This window comes from Colius striatus, chromosome 1 (assembly GCF_028858725.1).
Source record: "Colius striatus isolate bColStr4 chromosome 1, bColStr4.1.hap1, whole genome shotgun sequence".
NCBI lineage: Eukaryota > Metazoa > Chordata > Aves > Coliiformes > Coliidae > Colius > Colius striatus.
The window spans coordinates 29,366,970-29,382,209 of record NC_084759.1 but is presented as its reverse complement, the minus strand read 5'-3'; the positions used below and the strand labels follow the sequence as shown (position 1 = coordinate 29,382,209).

The window sequence follows — 15,240 nt, the reverse complement described above, 5'->3', positions numbered from 1 at the left end:
CCTCCAGAGAAGGAGACTCCACACCCTCCATGGGAGGAGTGTACCAGGGCCCTCACTCTCGCAGGAAAGAAGTTTCTCCTTGTATTTAAGTAGAACCTTTTGAGTTCCAGATTATGTCCATTACCTCTTGTCCTCTCACTTGAGACAACAGAAAAGTGTTGCTCCATCCTCCTGACATGCACCTTTTAAGTACTTGTAAGTGTTAATGAGATTCTCCGTCAGTCTTCTTTAGGCTGAACAGTCCCAGGTCCCACAGCCTTTCCTGGTAAGAAAAGTTCAGTCCTCTGATCATCTTGATGGCCCTTGGCTGGACTTTCTCCAGAAAGTTATTGTATTACTAGGACTTTTATCAAGCATCTTCAGATTCTCAAACTGTTTCACAAGCTGCATGAACTATAATCTGTGTGTACATAGCAATTTTTTTTTTTTACTCTAACTTTTTGAAACAAATTTTATTTCTGCACTCATTCTAGAACAAGATAAATGTATTTTGATGCAAATTTGGTCAGATCTCTCCAACTAAACTTTTTTTTTTTCCCTCTATCCTCCAAAATGGAGTACACAGCTCTTTTTCTATTGCTTATTTATATAAATTTCATACGTATGGCAGAGAATAACTTACATATTCTATTGAATTCTAGGGTTCTGAGTCAAATAGGGCTGACAGCTATCTTACAAGCATCAAAATAACATGTAAATTATTCTCTCTGCAGGGTATGTTACAATTATTTGAAAAATTTGGTTGTGAAACTTATTTTTATTGGCAGCTGCGTAAATCATGCCTCTACTGTCAGCAAGGAAGATGAGTGCAAATCTGATGTGAAGATAATTTGGAACTTATTTTTCATCAAAGAAAGTTAATTGGACAGAGACAGATCAGTAATTGTAGCCAAAACTACCAAGTGTACAGTAAAACTCTCTTCTCCATCCTATCAGGCAGTATTGTACTTCTGCTTTCTTCAGTAATAGACTTCTCCAGCTCTTGACACTCCTGTCTCACTTTGGAAACATTTAAATCCCACAGCTAGAATCTTGGTCCTTCACCTCATTCATCTAATCTGGGCCAGCAGCCTAATCAAATAGGACCTGCTGCCTTCTATTGCCTGTAAGGATCCAAGTGCTCATGAACCTTCTAATTGCTTTTTACCATTCTATATGGCTTGTACATCACAAGTCCTGACAGAATCATAAAAACATTGAATCATTTCAGTTGGAAAACACCTTTAAGAGCATCAAGTCCAGTCATTAACCCAGCACTGCCATGTCTACCACTAACCACTTCCCTAAGCACCTTATGTACATGTCTTCTGATTATCTCCAGGGATGGGGACTCCACCTCTTGTCTGGGGAACTTGTGCCAATATTTATCAACTCATTCAGTTAAAAAATTTTTCCTACTGTCTAATCTAAATCAGATCACTCAGGAGTCCTAAGTTTTTAAAGTTTACCTCAATTTGAATGCTTTAGATAAATTCCAGTGTGTCATAATGTGTTAATATGGAGCCAGACTACCATTTCAACTTTACCATAAAGGAAAATAATTATTTTGTTTTCACACTTTTGAGCTTCATGCTACAGAAATTAATGTTAAATTTAAATATGCCTTATGTTTCCCTAATCTTGAGAAACTGTGTTGTCATGGCAGGACATAACTGATGAGAACAACATAGAATTAATGCAAGAAGTCTGACATTCAGCAAACATGAGTCCCTCAGAACTCGAGTAGGTGTTTGCATTTCAGTTGGCTGCAGATATCTATGAAGTTCCAAACTCTTAAAAAATTATTAGCTTGAAAACTACAGACATTTGACTTTGATAGTATTGATTCTATTACTGCCAAAGTAATGGGAAAGATAAACACTGTCTCTGGCACATACACACTCATGAAGTCTAATCATACTCAACAGCATGGTAAACTAGAAATAGTGTTACACATCTTTGTTTTCCATGGCTATTCAAACAAATAAAAAAACCAAAAGACCTGCAGTATTTAGGAGAATAAAGGATACTACTGTTGCCAGAGATCTTGTGAATGCTGGCATACTGTCATAACAGATCAGTCTTACTGAGGATGTTTTGAAACACTGTAAGTGGGCTTTGTTTTTCAGGCTACATACTACCAGGCTTTTTTTCCTACTTTTGCAATTCCTTTAACATTCTCTGTCTCTTTCCATGACTTGTTCTGATGTGTGTGTATGAGTGTACTTGGTCTAGAGTTCCTTTGCTACAAGGTGACTTTCCATTTAAATTCCATGCTCTAAAAATTGAGTGTCTAATTATGAAGTCATTTGAAGTCTGTAAATTAAAAATGGGACAGTAAAGATTTAAAAATAAATGAACTGGAAACAGTGCAATTAACCCTACTGTCTGGCAACTTGAGCAAAAGATGCACTAATTAACTGGGATTTTTAATTTCCTTGTCTAAAAGCTAAAATAATTTCCTGACTCTGTTTTGACAAAAGAAGGAAGCTTTGACAGCAGTGGGATTGTTACAAGAAAAGCTTGTCTGATACAGCAAGCAGTATTGCCTGATCATATTTTTCTTTTACGATCATTTTTGTTACCTACTTTTTTAGACTTAAAAACAGAGAGTTAATACGATGCTTTTGGCTAGTATTAAAGCAACTATCGTCAAAGAGATGACTTGGAAATTTGACTGAATTTGCCTCCAGATACTATATAAATCCATTTGAAACCATCAAGAGAGTAGGAGTGAACATCCTAAAACTACTCTGTTGACTATTTCAGGAAAATTTGGCATTACCCCTCATAGCTCTCATACTATGACATACTGTTTCCTTTTTAAATGCAGAAATGGAAACATAATTGAGCCATTACTCAAAGTTACAGGTTGTCTGGGATGTGAGCAGAGGTTTCAATGTCCTTTTGCTTTCACTTAGAGTCTAGGCTGTTTGGTAGCAAAAAGTGATAGCTAGTTTTTGAAAACTGTTCTGGTTTAGGCTGATATAATCCAAGAATTTGATCTTTAATCCACATTTGTAGCATTTTCTTGTTAGCAGTAGTGTTAAAGTTTAATGTTTATTACAGTAATGCTATTGTAAATAAACTTGTTGCTTGAATCTATGCTCAGTATAGCTAGACCCAACTCAGCTTTACAGCAATGACTCCTTTAGGAATGCTGAAATGAGGAAGGGTTCCAATTTTGTCCAGATTTTTAAACCAATTGTATTTACTCATCAGCATCATATATATCTACTTAGAACTTGTCTAGGCAGTTAAGTACCTTTTACAATAGTATGGTGAATATCTATATAACACTAAGGAAAACCTGCCCTATATTATTATGGGCTACTATGTGATGTGGTAACAAACATATACCTTTCCTGAGTATCACTACAGAATGATATTGCTGATTGTCTTATGTTTGTTTTTATTTTACATTTTGCTTCAATGTTCCCTCTAGAAGAACAGGAACCTTTCTCAAAAACTCAGATCCATGCACTAGCAGTTTCATATTTCACCCAAACATGTTTGGTTATGTAATTATAGTACTGAGTCTGACATATGAATAAAAGTTAAGAATAAAAAGGTCAAATGTCTCAAGCAAATGATTTTGAATGTTTCTGTAGAAATCAAATTGACTTTCAGAATGATTCTGTTCTCCAAATAACAATTTGCTCTGAATTTTAAGTAATATGTAAACATTTTCCTCATGCATCTAGTTTTTGCATCACAAAGGCAGAACATGGCTGCATGTTTTCAGATTGATACAGGATTGCAACTGTAAGAGCAAATTCACAATTTCACACTTGTATTACTTAACATTTAGGAGCCAAAAGTTCATTATTTCTGTTGTTACTGTTTTACTCTAGGATGTCAGCTGTAATGAAATCACAGCTTTGCCACAGCAGGTAGGCCAGCTGAAATGTTTAAAAGAGCTGAATGTCAGAAGAAATTACCTCGAAGTTTTACCCCAAGGTAAAAGCAAGCAAACAAAAAGTCCTAATACCTCTATGGTAGCTCTTCTTAAAAGTTTGAAAAGTTTGAAAGTTATTTTTTAATCATGTAAGTAAATATGATCAAAAGGTAGTAATTACTTTGTGTTCAAATTCATTCCATTTGAGTGTACAGAATAAAACATTCAGTGCTACTCAATAAATAGAAGCGTGTGAGGGTTTTTTAATGAATTATTTTTACGACTCTAGGCATCGTTAAAGTTCAACAACTCCTTACTTGTATATGTAATATTGGAACTGGTAGATGAGTTTCAGGAAAAGAAAATTAAGAGTATTGCTTGTAAAATTTATTTTCCTTTGTATAACAATACATAATTCTAATTTCCCTGTATAGAATGGTGTAATTGTTTCTCATATTTCTGCCTGAGTTTTTGTGCTTTTTTTGAGTGTAAAAAAGGTTTCTTCAGATATCTTTTATTATTTTATGACAAAAATAAATGCAGATATAACATGTTGTCTCTTTTTTTTTTGTTGTTGTTGTTTTTAGAACTAGTACAGCTTCCCTTGGTAAAATTTGACTTTTCCTGCAATAAAGTGCTTGTAATTCCAATTTGTTTTAGAAAAATGGTGCAGTTACAAGTTTTACTGCTTGAGAATAATCCTTTGCAGTCTCCACCAGCACAAGTAAGTAACATTTATAATTTAAATTGCGCCTTAATATTGGATGGACAGTAATAAATTATAGCAGATAAAATGTCATCTACTGCATTTGGAGGCTTCTGAACTCCAGTCATCACAGACACCCGTTGACATATAAATAAGACATAGAAAGTACCCTATGTCCTGTGTTATGTGTTTGTGTACCACGTGAACCAAAACAAGTCTAGAAGATTTCAGTTCTCTCAGTTGCCTGGTTTTTTTTTGTCATTGCTATCTGCATATGATAAATTTGAAATATGTGTTTATTTTTGAAATAAAGAAGTGAGAAACTTCTGGGATAAATTTTATCTCTGTTACTAAGAACCTAGTTGTAGAAGATTCTACAGTGATTACTGTTCACAGAAACACATAATGTTAGGAGTTGGAAGGGACTTATAGAGGACTAATCTAGTCAAATCCTTCTGTTAAGTGAAAAAAAATGCAGATAGTCTAGAATACAATCCATGTGCAATTATGTTACTTTATAGTGAAAGTTTATAGGTAAACAAAAAAACCCAAACTCCTGTTCTGAACCATAGGCTGTGCCGAGAAACGATGATAATAAATTAATGGAACATGTGCTTGCTGCTTAAGTACAACTATATTACGAAACAACTATATTATGAGAGTTTTTATTACATTGGAAAAATGTTTTTCTTAAACAATGGTGATGCTGCTCCTAAACTCAAAAAATACAGAGTAAGGAAGCACTTGAGCTCAAAGTGTTCAGTTAAAGAAAAAATTCCAAACCAAAGGTGAAATGCGTCACAAAGATACTTGGACACTGGTGAAAACAGTGTTACTAATATAAAGAATATAAAGGATGTGCTGATTAATTAAGTGTCATTATTGACTAATTTTTGAAAAGAACTATTCAGTTTATGGTTAGTAATAAGCCATATCATGTATTTTCATGTAATGTATTTTCATTTTATCAGAATTCTTTTTGGATGAAAAGATCATTCAGATTTTTTATGGTAGAATACATTTCTTGTTTTCTGTCTGAGGGTATTTATAGTAGTCCACACAAACAACTGAGTAATTGAAGTAGTTATTAGGAATTTTTTTAAAAGGAGCAATAAAATTAATTAGTTGTGATGATATGAGTTGGTCTTTGGGGAGTTTTATGCTAATGAAATTTGGAATAAAAGATTTCTTTCATTTTTATTATAAACCTAGCTATTTTTTTTTCTTGTCTAACAGATTTGTACAAAGGGTAAGGTGCATATATTCAAATATCTGACTGTACAGGCCTGTCAGATTAAAACAGCAGACTCACTGTATCTTAATGCCATAGAACAACAGCATTTGCCACAACCTGTGGAAGAGAGGTATGTATGAAAATAATTTTTTTTTTTCATGTAACTCTTGAAAAGTTATTTAAATATATGTATATCTTTAGCTTCTAGAGTTTCATTTGTTTAGGTGCTGTACAGAGTGTACTTTTCTGAACAGATATTTATTTTGCATTATTATTTTTTTTCTAATGAAATCTCTATAACAACTTAGAACAAAATATTTTCAAAAATTGGTTCTGATTAAAGTTAGCTGTACGTTAGGAAAGAGCTCAGAAGGAAATCTTAGTTTCAGTCTAACCTCATATTAGATTACTGAGTTATATTGAAAATAGTTCAGATGGTAGCGTGATTAGATGTTGGAACTTCCTTGTAAATCTATTAACATGTTAAATGTTTTAATTTCTTGTGATTGATATTTTGTTACACATTGTCACATAAGTTAATTTTTTTAATTAATCCAGAGGTTTATTATTCCAGAAAAGAGAACTACATGAATTTTAAGACCTTTTTTAAAAGGAAATGTGCTAATTTGTTAGCCAAATGAAGGAGGAAATCTTTAATATTTTGCATCAAACATGTAGGAGATCTCATTTTGTATTGTGGTTAAAGGACGGGAACTAGATACAAAGCAACTCCTTTTTATGAGAGTCCCCATAGCCAACTTTGAACTAGCTTACTCTTTGCTAACATGGGAAGTATAATATAACCAATCAGGGAAAGTACAAGAGTAACTGTTTTTGAGAGAGAAGGACTAAATTAAAACAAATGTTCAGAGGATGTGGCTGCAAGCACCGTGGGTGGGAAAAAATACCAAATGGTTGTGGAATCTCCCTTTTAGTCATCTAGGTAAGATTTCAAGCACATTGTTTTCCTCCATCTATGTTTGGGGACAACTTTGTGACTTTCTCTCAGATAAATGCCAAAGGTGGGAAGAATCAAGGATGAAGACTAAGTTATCCATTTGGGAAGCACCTACTGTTTTTCTGGTTTGTTCTTTTTGTATACAATTGACAGGAACTTCATGTCCTGTATGACATTTTGGTCATATAGGCTAGGGTTATGGGATAGTACAGAGTAGGTACTAGTTGGTAACTAACAGCTTAATTCTTTGTCACATAATTAGCACATTTTTGTTTTAGAGAACAACTTTACACTTCTAAAGAAAAAAATCATAACCTAATTAGGATTTCCATAGGCAGTTTCTACACAAAATCCTTAGTGTTTACTGATAAGAGATAACTTAAGGTCAGCGTTGATCAGATACCTTATTCATGTGAAAACTGATAAAGTCCTTTTTTAAATTACTGTATCAATCTGGATTCAGCACTACAGCTTTCATGATTGCAAATGAGAGGATAATAAAGCATATTTAAGAAAAAAAAAGTTAGATGAGAGTATTACATCTGATATATAGTGTACTTCAAAATGAGTAGAGGTCATATTAGGTAACAAAACCAGATGTGAGAGTAGTTGCCTTTATACTCATTTTCTTAAAAACCTAAATTTCAAAGTCTATTTTAAAGCGCTGAAAGGAGGTTTCTGTGTTAATAATTACTTCAAGCCACAGGGAGATACCAGTTCATTTTTAATGCATCAGTGGTTACAATATCAGCTGACTCCAGTTTGAGTTCAACTAGTTTAGTTGCTTGTCCCACAGCTAAATGCCTTCAGTCAGACTCCTGTGCTATTTAGGCAGTAACTAAGTGTCTTCACCTCATGTATAGACAAAAACAAGCTTTACAGCAGATTATGTCTGTTGCTTGTATTAATCCTTAGGCTAGCCAGCCATTTAATCTGATCTGTTTTACTGTCACCAGACTGCACATCTACAGTTTTTAACCATACTAAGCTATTTCAGTAAGATTGGTTGGAATTTTGCTTTGACATAAGTGTGACCAGGACAGAATTCTAACAATGCATACTGTGATAGCTTTTTATTGATTTATTTTTTTATATTTCTGTTCTTTAAATTCACATCTAGCATTGATGACATCTACCCAAGTAAAAAGGACTCAGATTCAGGTGTTGGTAGTGATAATGGCGATAAACGATTGTCAGCAACAGAGGTAAGTTGCCTGAATTTTGGCCAATTCCCTCTCCAGCAACCATATTTTGACTATGTTTTTAAGTTGGGCAGCAATGTGACGATGTTTTTAGCCATTGAAACTCTGAAAATGTGTCCTTGGCATGATTTTCTTACTAAGAAATGGCTAAAGCAAAGCCAAAGGTGGCTGGGTTTTACTTATTTTTGTATGTTTTCTAGAGAGCACAGTGAGATACTTGCTTACAAATGGTCAATGACCTACTAATAGTGAAAATTCACTAGTTTTCAGACAGCTTACAATACCCTGAGAATGAAGACCAAATGAGAATCTGACAACACTCTACAACCAAGTAAATGCTCTAACAGATGACACACTTGGCATCTACATATGTCTTTTTTTCTCTGATAACTCTTTCCTGTTCGACATTAATGGGGGTTCAGTGTACCCAGTCCACTAATGTTCTGTAGTGTTGTTTTTATGCCAGTTTTCTGCAGTTTAGGAACTTCTGTGACTTTGTAGATCTTAATATATTTACGTGCTCTGGCAGTTAGTGCTAGAAATGAACCTTCAGAGTTTTTTTCTGAACTGTATTGTGTGACTGAGCAAAAGGAAAGGGTAGCTGTCTGAGACTAGTGTTGTCCTAAGCAGTTAGAGCTGATTTTTCTTGACTTTTTTTCTGAGGCACTATTTGGCTGCACAAGACACTGATAGTTGTAGTTAAACTGAAGAAATAGTTATAAATAAGTAAACATTTTGCAGTGTAATTCAGTGATGACCTTTCTGAAATGTGCAGATAATTGGATTTGTGGTCTGACCTAATGGGAAATATTCAGAGCACAATAAAAGAATGAACTCCTTGCCACTTAATGTAATTTTACTCTGATTCTTTATTATATTTCTTCTGCTTTAAGGAAAAGAGGTTGTCTTGGTTTTAAAAGAAATGTGTAAAGAATCAAGCTTAGGTACTGAATTTGGAGTTAGTCAAAAGCAAGTGGAAAATCAGTCTACTTACAGGGATTTCCAAATATTTGGGCAAGCTTCTTGCTAGAAAATGAAACAGAATTACCATGACTTCTAGCCAAATTAATAGTGGTTTCCCTCTAGTTGTAAGAACATGTAGTCCATTCAGAGGTGCTTACAAGCTCTTCTGCCATTCTTACACTTCCTGAACGTGAGTTAGCATTTAAGCAAACTGTTAGTCCAGAATTTCCTCTTTAGCTATAAATAACACCTTTAGAAAATAAATCAACTTGGGGCTGTTTAGTCTGGAGAAGAGGAGATTGAGGGGTGATCTTATTAACATTTATAAATATCTAAAGGGTGAGTGTCAGGGGATTGGGACATCCCTCTTTTCTATAGTAGCTAGTTACAGGACAAGGGGTAATGGGATGAAGCTGGAACACAAAAAGTTACACTTAAACATAAGAAAAAACTATTTCACTGTGAGGTTGATGGAGTCCTGGCACAGGCTGCCCAGAGGTGTTGTAGAGTCTCCTTCCTTGGAGGTCTTCAAGACCCACCTGAACATGTTCCTATGCGACCTGATCTAGGTGAATCTGCGTCTGCAGGGGAGTTGGACTGCATGATCTCTAAAAGTCCCTTCCAACTCCTACCATTCTATGATTCTATGATCATCTTTCCTGCAATCAACACGTAGCAACTGAATGCTGCGAAAAAGTATTTTAAAGGCAACCAACAGCTAATCAATACATTTTTCACTAGTGCACAGGTTTTTTATGTGAGAACAATTTATTCCTTCCATCTCCACCTGACTGCTGCTCTACTGTTAAGGAGAAAATAGATGTATTTGTGAGTAAGTTGACCACTGTTCTTTCTGATATGACCTTTATACCTGTGCTACACATGAGAATTCTGCAAGAAATATGAATGTGTTGCAAATACAGATTCACATGCGTTGTTAATTACAATGACAAATCTCCATAGCAGACAGTAGATAAGTATTAAATGATCATTCATAAAGTGATCATTAAAAGACATATTCTGGAGGGCTTTTATGAATAGATCGGTGTTGTGATTTAAGCCAGAGCAATGACACAAACCTGACACAGTCAGACATAAAAACAAACCACAGTTTATTCTGAAGGCTAGTGACTGTTGAGTTTGAACTCTTCTACAGAAAATACTACAGTGTGATTTTCATTTGTGTAACTTAAAAGTGTAACTTAAATGAATCACTTCTTGAATACTAACATATTTTTTAAGAAGTTTGCTAATTAACTTTGGGTCCATACATATAGAAGGGAGTACTTAATGAAGTGAACAATTTACATTTTTCCGTCAGGCTTCTTGGTAGGGTCATTATAGGGTCAGTTCTTTAGAGGCACTGACATCTTGATCATTTCAACTGAAAGATATCTTATAGTGTTGTTGTAAAATTGATTATGGCAACCTGAAGGCAAATTCTGCTTTAAGGCAGTACCTCGTGTTTCAGGAACAATGTAGGATTTCAGTTCATTTTCTTCATGCCTTTGGCCTGCCTTACTTTACCTCTACTTAAAATTAATTAGAACAAGAGGTTATTTGTTAAGATTCAGATGAGTGTCCCTGCTTTATCACTCATAAAAGTAATGTGTTAGAACCAGCACAAATGTGTATAAATTTTCTTCCAAAATGCAGCATCTGAATTCAGTGTTGGAATAATGTTACATATTTTTGAGTCTTATATGTCTATTGTCTTCTATTCCTGGCTGAATAAAAATAAAACTGTGAATAAAGGAAGTGAGACACCATATTTCACCTATGAAGGAGCAATACTTTTGTATTATTGCAGAGTACTTTGGCTAGTTTCTATTTCATGGCGTACTGGCAGGAAACACCTGGAACATCAATTGCAGAACTATGATAAGTGAGATATAGCCTGTTAAAGGAATTGTCTGTTTACAGATTCAATAGCCCGTGCCTTTTTTTTTTTTTTTTTGCATCAGTGCTCCAAAATATTTTCCTTAAAGCTGTGTGTTACTCTGCTGAGGAAAAAAAATCTTGTCTGTTTTAGTATTTAAGACTTGTAAAAATGAGGAGTATAAGAATATTTTACTGTAATATTTTCAAATTACAGTTGTTAAATTAACAAAACATGAATCTTTGATATACAACAACTAAATTTAGTGCTTCAATATCACATGAGATATATCCTGAAAGAAGCAGAAGGAACTTCATTGTAACTTTGATTGTCTGAATTTATACTGTGCATGTGTTTGGTTTTGTTGTGGGATTTTTTTCTGTTAAAGCTCTTGGACTGTCATTGCTTCAAGTCTATGAGAACTAGTGACTTTTGTGCTTAGAATACTTGGTGGTGTTTGTTTGTGTTCTGTTCAAGATACTAAAAGATTTCATTTAAAAATGAATTTTATTTTAGCATTTAAAATTTATTTCACAAATAGTAACAATACCATAATGCTGATTCATCACATTGAGAAGACTTTGCAGGTCCCTGAACATCTTTTTGAATGTTTTTCTCTTGAAGCAGAAGAACACAACCAGTGAATTCATAGAGTTAGTAACATGCAGTTTATTCATAGAGAACATTTATGGTGGTCCATATTTACAAAGTGTGTTAAGTCCAGTGTATTCTTTGCAAATAGGAATAACCACATGTATCTTGATACAATTTTTAAGAGCAAAGCAGGTTTGCTCAACCCCTTATCATAAACCTTAGCTTCAAGATTAAAAAAAAATACTTCCTACATGGAACATGAACATTTAAAGATACCAAGAATGGCATAATTCTACCAGTAGCTAGTGACTGTGGAATTGAATAATTGATTGTATGTAACAATCTCCAGTTTCATTGCAGATCTTGTATTATGAGCTGAACTGATAAACATGGAAATATCATTTCCTTAACAAGATATATTCTTAAAGGATATGGAACAAGCTGATATATATGTATTAAAGCAGTTACAATTTCAGATTACATGAATGGAATATTTATGCGCAGTTTAGCAAGTTACAGAAATGTAAAGCATTTAAAGAATGAGCAATGCCAGTGAGTTTGTTGGGAAAGCTCTGAGAGACTGTTATAGTGATAAGCTTTCTCTCTCAGGAAAGCCAGAATAAAAACTTGGCATCTTCTGCATACTACATTTTTGCTGCAGTTTACCTCTGGAGAGAATGTGAGCAGGTCCTACTGTGGACAGGTCACTGCCAGTCCTGCAGAACAGCAGAGCCCTCTTTAGTGACTGCTCTTATTATGTACATTTTAATCATTCTTGGTTTGAGCTGAAACCAGTATTTCTCTTACTTCTTAGCCATCTGATGAAGATACTATCAGCTTTAATGTACCCATGTCAGACATCATGGAAGAAGATCAGGTTGTAAAGGAAGATTCAGGTCACCATGCTAACTCAAGAAAAGGTTGGAATGTAAAAAGAGTGGAATTTAAATACAGGGAAATTCTGTTAATGAGTCCATGTATGAGACTATGAATTGAATTTACAAAAATCACAGCCCAACAAGCATCAATCTTTCAGGGATCTATAAACATCATCTTTAAATGAGTTCTAGTTTATTTATTGCCCATTTTCCTTGGAACTTTCCATGTTTTTATCCACTGGATAAATGCCTTATTAGATTGAAATTTCTTGCTGATATTCTTATTGAACAACAGATATTTTCACTATGTGAATGAATTTTTTTGTAGTAAATGCCTACCTACCCAAAAGGCTTTGAGCATGTGTATGCATGCTCATGTATGCAGATGCAACCATGTGTATGCAGATAGGTAGAAAAAGAAATGTGCTACTTAGAACATTTTAACTGTTGTGAATTGGAATCCTTAAAGTCATTTTCCATAGGAATTCCAATGAACTTGTTACTCCTTGTCTCAAGAGATAGTATAGTCCAGTTCTGACTGGAGGAAGAAAAGTTAATCCCTTTAAACCATCTTTCCCAAACAGTAACTTCAACGTGTCATAACTTAGAAAATACTGATTCTGATTAGTATCATTTATACATGCTTTTAAGTCCAACCACAGAAATTATCTCTGCTTTTGTGCATTGTTAACTCAGAATCAAAATCAGCATTACCTCTGGAAAGAAGTAGATCTCTTCAGATTTTGTGAGAAAGTGTAATTTAATCAAGTATTCAAGTAACTTATGCTTTTCTAAATTAAATCTACATGCTGATAAATGATATTTCTACAGAGTCTGTATAGTTATACTAACTATAAATGGCAGGATTAAGTCAGCAAGTTGCATATGGAAACCGCATAAACAGGAACTCAGACTTTCCCCAGCTACGTACTAGATTAAATGAACTTCAGTTGAGATAGTCATCAGAATTTGGTAGAATACAGAATAATGAGTCCAGGGTACTGATTTATTACAGCTTTAACAAGTTATGCCAATTCATTCCAAAATCCACTTGTTTGAAGTTTTTAGTGTGCTGCAAATTAAAACTTTTGGGTTTTAACTCTTTTACACTTAAATTACGTTGAGTGACAAATGTTGAGCTGAACCAGAAATCATTCTTCTGTCTTTTTTTTAATGTTGTCATTAGTAGAATTCCATCAAGGATCTTCTCACTTGATCATCAACGATAAGTCAAGAGAAACAGGAAACCAGTTTGATGACTCGGATACTCTTACTACTGAATTTATGAGTTACATTAAGGCAAGTTTGTGACAATTTTAAGTGGGGGAAGATGTCTTTGCTACTTTCCTAAGTACAGAGAAAAGAGGAATGACTAAGTTGCAGACATTTCAATGAATAAGCAGCGGTCTTACATTGGCTTGTTCTTTGTGACTTTTACACTAGAAAAAGATGGAGGAATTTTTTATTTTAGATAGTTAAAATGTTACTAGTAGCATTTTGTAGGTAGTTAAAATGTTAACAAATGATTGTAGGTTTCCTGTGTACTTGTCAACAAGTGTGCACTCTTGAAGTGAATGGACTAGGTAAAAGGAGGTAGAATACTTTTATCTTCTCCAACAAAGGGATACACACAGCTGAAGATGACTCTACATTATATTATGTATATTTGTATTTCCTTTCCTTGTTACTCTCACTTCATCATCTTGATTTTCAGTAGTGTACCATTTGAAGACTGTTCGCTTGGGAGTGTCCTCTGTCATAATAAGATAATGTAATCTAAAATAATGTGTTGCAGACACTGACTCAGTAAAATACAGGTACTTGGATTGAAATATAAGAATACTGATGAAGTGAGCAGTTTAATTTTGATATGGTATCATTTTGATATAATCTTAACATTATTGCAGTTGGTGACTTGAACAGGTAGTGCATCCATTTTATCTGAGGATTTTGAACTTGGAGCATTTTCCTTCTCATGTAGATTTCTGAGTCTACCAAATTCTTTGCTTTATATCCAGTCCTGTGCTAGAAAGCCTTTTGGGACAGTGAGGGTCTTCTAAAATTGAAAATTTTTAATTTAAAAATTTATAATTTTTCAAATGTTAGTCCTAATTTGTATGGTGTTATTTATCTATATAGTTATGCCCAGAGGCTGAGGATCACCTTCTAGAATAAGTGCTGCATTTTTGTCATCTTACAATATGTGCCCTTCTGATGGGAAAAATCACATTGTTCATTCCCGTAAAAAAAAGAGAGAATGGCTTTATTCATTCTAATTGGAATTGGCACTGGGAAATGGGCCATCTTTGGGGAATGTTAGAGAAGCTGATATGCTCTTCACAGACACATCTGGCAGAGTTGGATAGCATTTATTGGTACAGGATGATGCGACTTTTGTGCCAAACACATGACACAAACGAGGATAAGCCTCTCTGTTTTCTGCTTCTGCTTTCATTCTCTGCTAGTACAAATGCACATCCATTCAGAGAGCTTCTGTTTTTACTGGCAACTGAACTATTTCAGTGTTTCTTCCTATCTGAGATGAAAAATAAAATTGCAAAGCACCAAATAGAAGTATAACACAGAGAGTCAAGTTTTCTGATACGTAGCACTTTGGAGTTTTAGGTAAGAGAGAGGGAGCTCTAATTTATGCCTACATTGAATGAAAATAACTGGCTGACCAACAGGAATTCTTACATGTAGTTTACTCTGATGTGTTTTAAGAAAAATTTATTCTTGCCTATTAAAATTGTCAAGTAGGAATCCTGCTGTTAATTATGGGTGAAGTGCATAATTGGTTTTGTTTGCATGTTTGGAATTTCCTTGCTCTGTAATCATATCTGGCTGTGGTAGGAGACCAAGTAAGAGGCGAGTTAGGATCGTGCTTAACAAGCATTGTTTGCATACACCAGAAAGGCAAAATGAAATCTGGATCACAGAATAGAGAAT

General features: G+C 34.3%; 1 protein-coding gene across 5 annotated transcripts in view; it reads left to right on the top strand.

The window, feature by feature from the left end:
- The window catches only part of LRCH1 (leucine rich repeats and calponin homology domain containing 1), a 121,998-nt gene that overhangs the window by 62,403 nt on the left and 44,355 nt on the right, over nucleotides 1–15,240 (top strand). For 4 of the 5 annotated variants that reach the window (XM_061994835.1, XM_061994818.1, XM_061994852.1 and 1 more), the window contains exons 4-9: nucleotides 3,834–3,939; nucleotides 4,465–4,601; nucleotides 5,820–5,947; nucleotides 7,896–7,980; nucleotides 12,228–12,333; nucleotides 13,478–13,590. In XM_061994835.1, the coding sequence (XP_061850819.1) occupies nucleotides 3,834–3,939; nucleotides 4,465–4,601; nucleotides 5,820–5,947; nucleotides 7,896–7,980; nucleotides 12,228–12,333; nucleotides 13,478–13,590 (675 nt within the window). The remainder of the gene's footprint in view (nucleotides 1–3,833; nucleotides 3,940–4,464; nucleotides 4,602–5,819; nucleotides 5,948–7,895; nucleotides 7,981–12,227; nucleotides 12,334–13,477; nucleotides 13,591–15,240) is intronic. The other variant, XM_061994826.1, reaches the window with a different exon arrangement.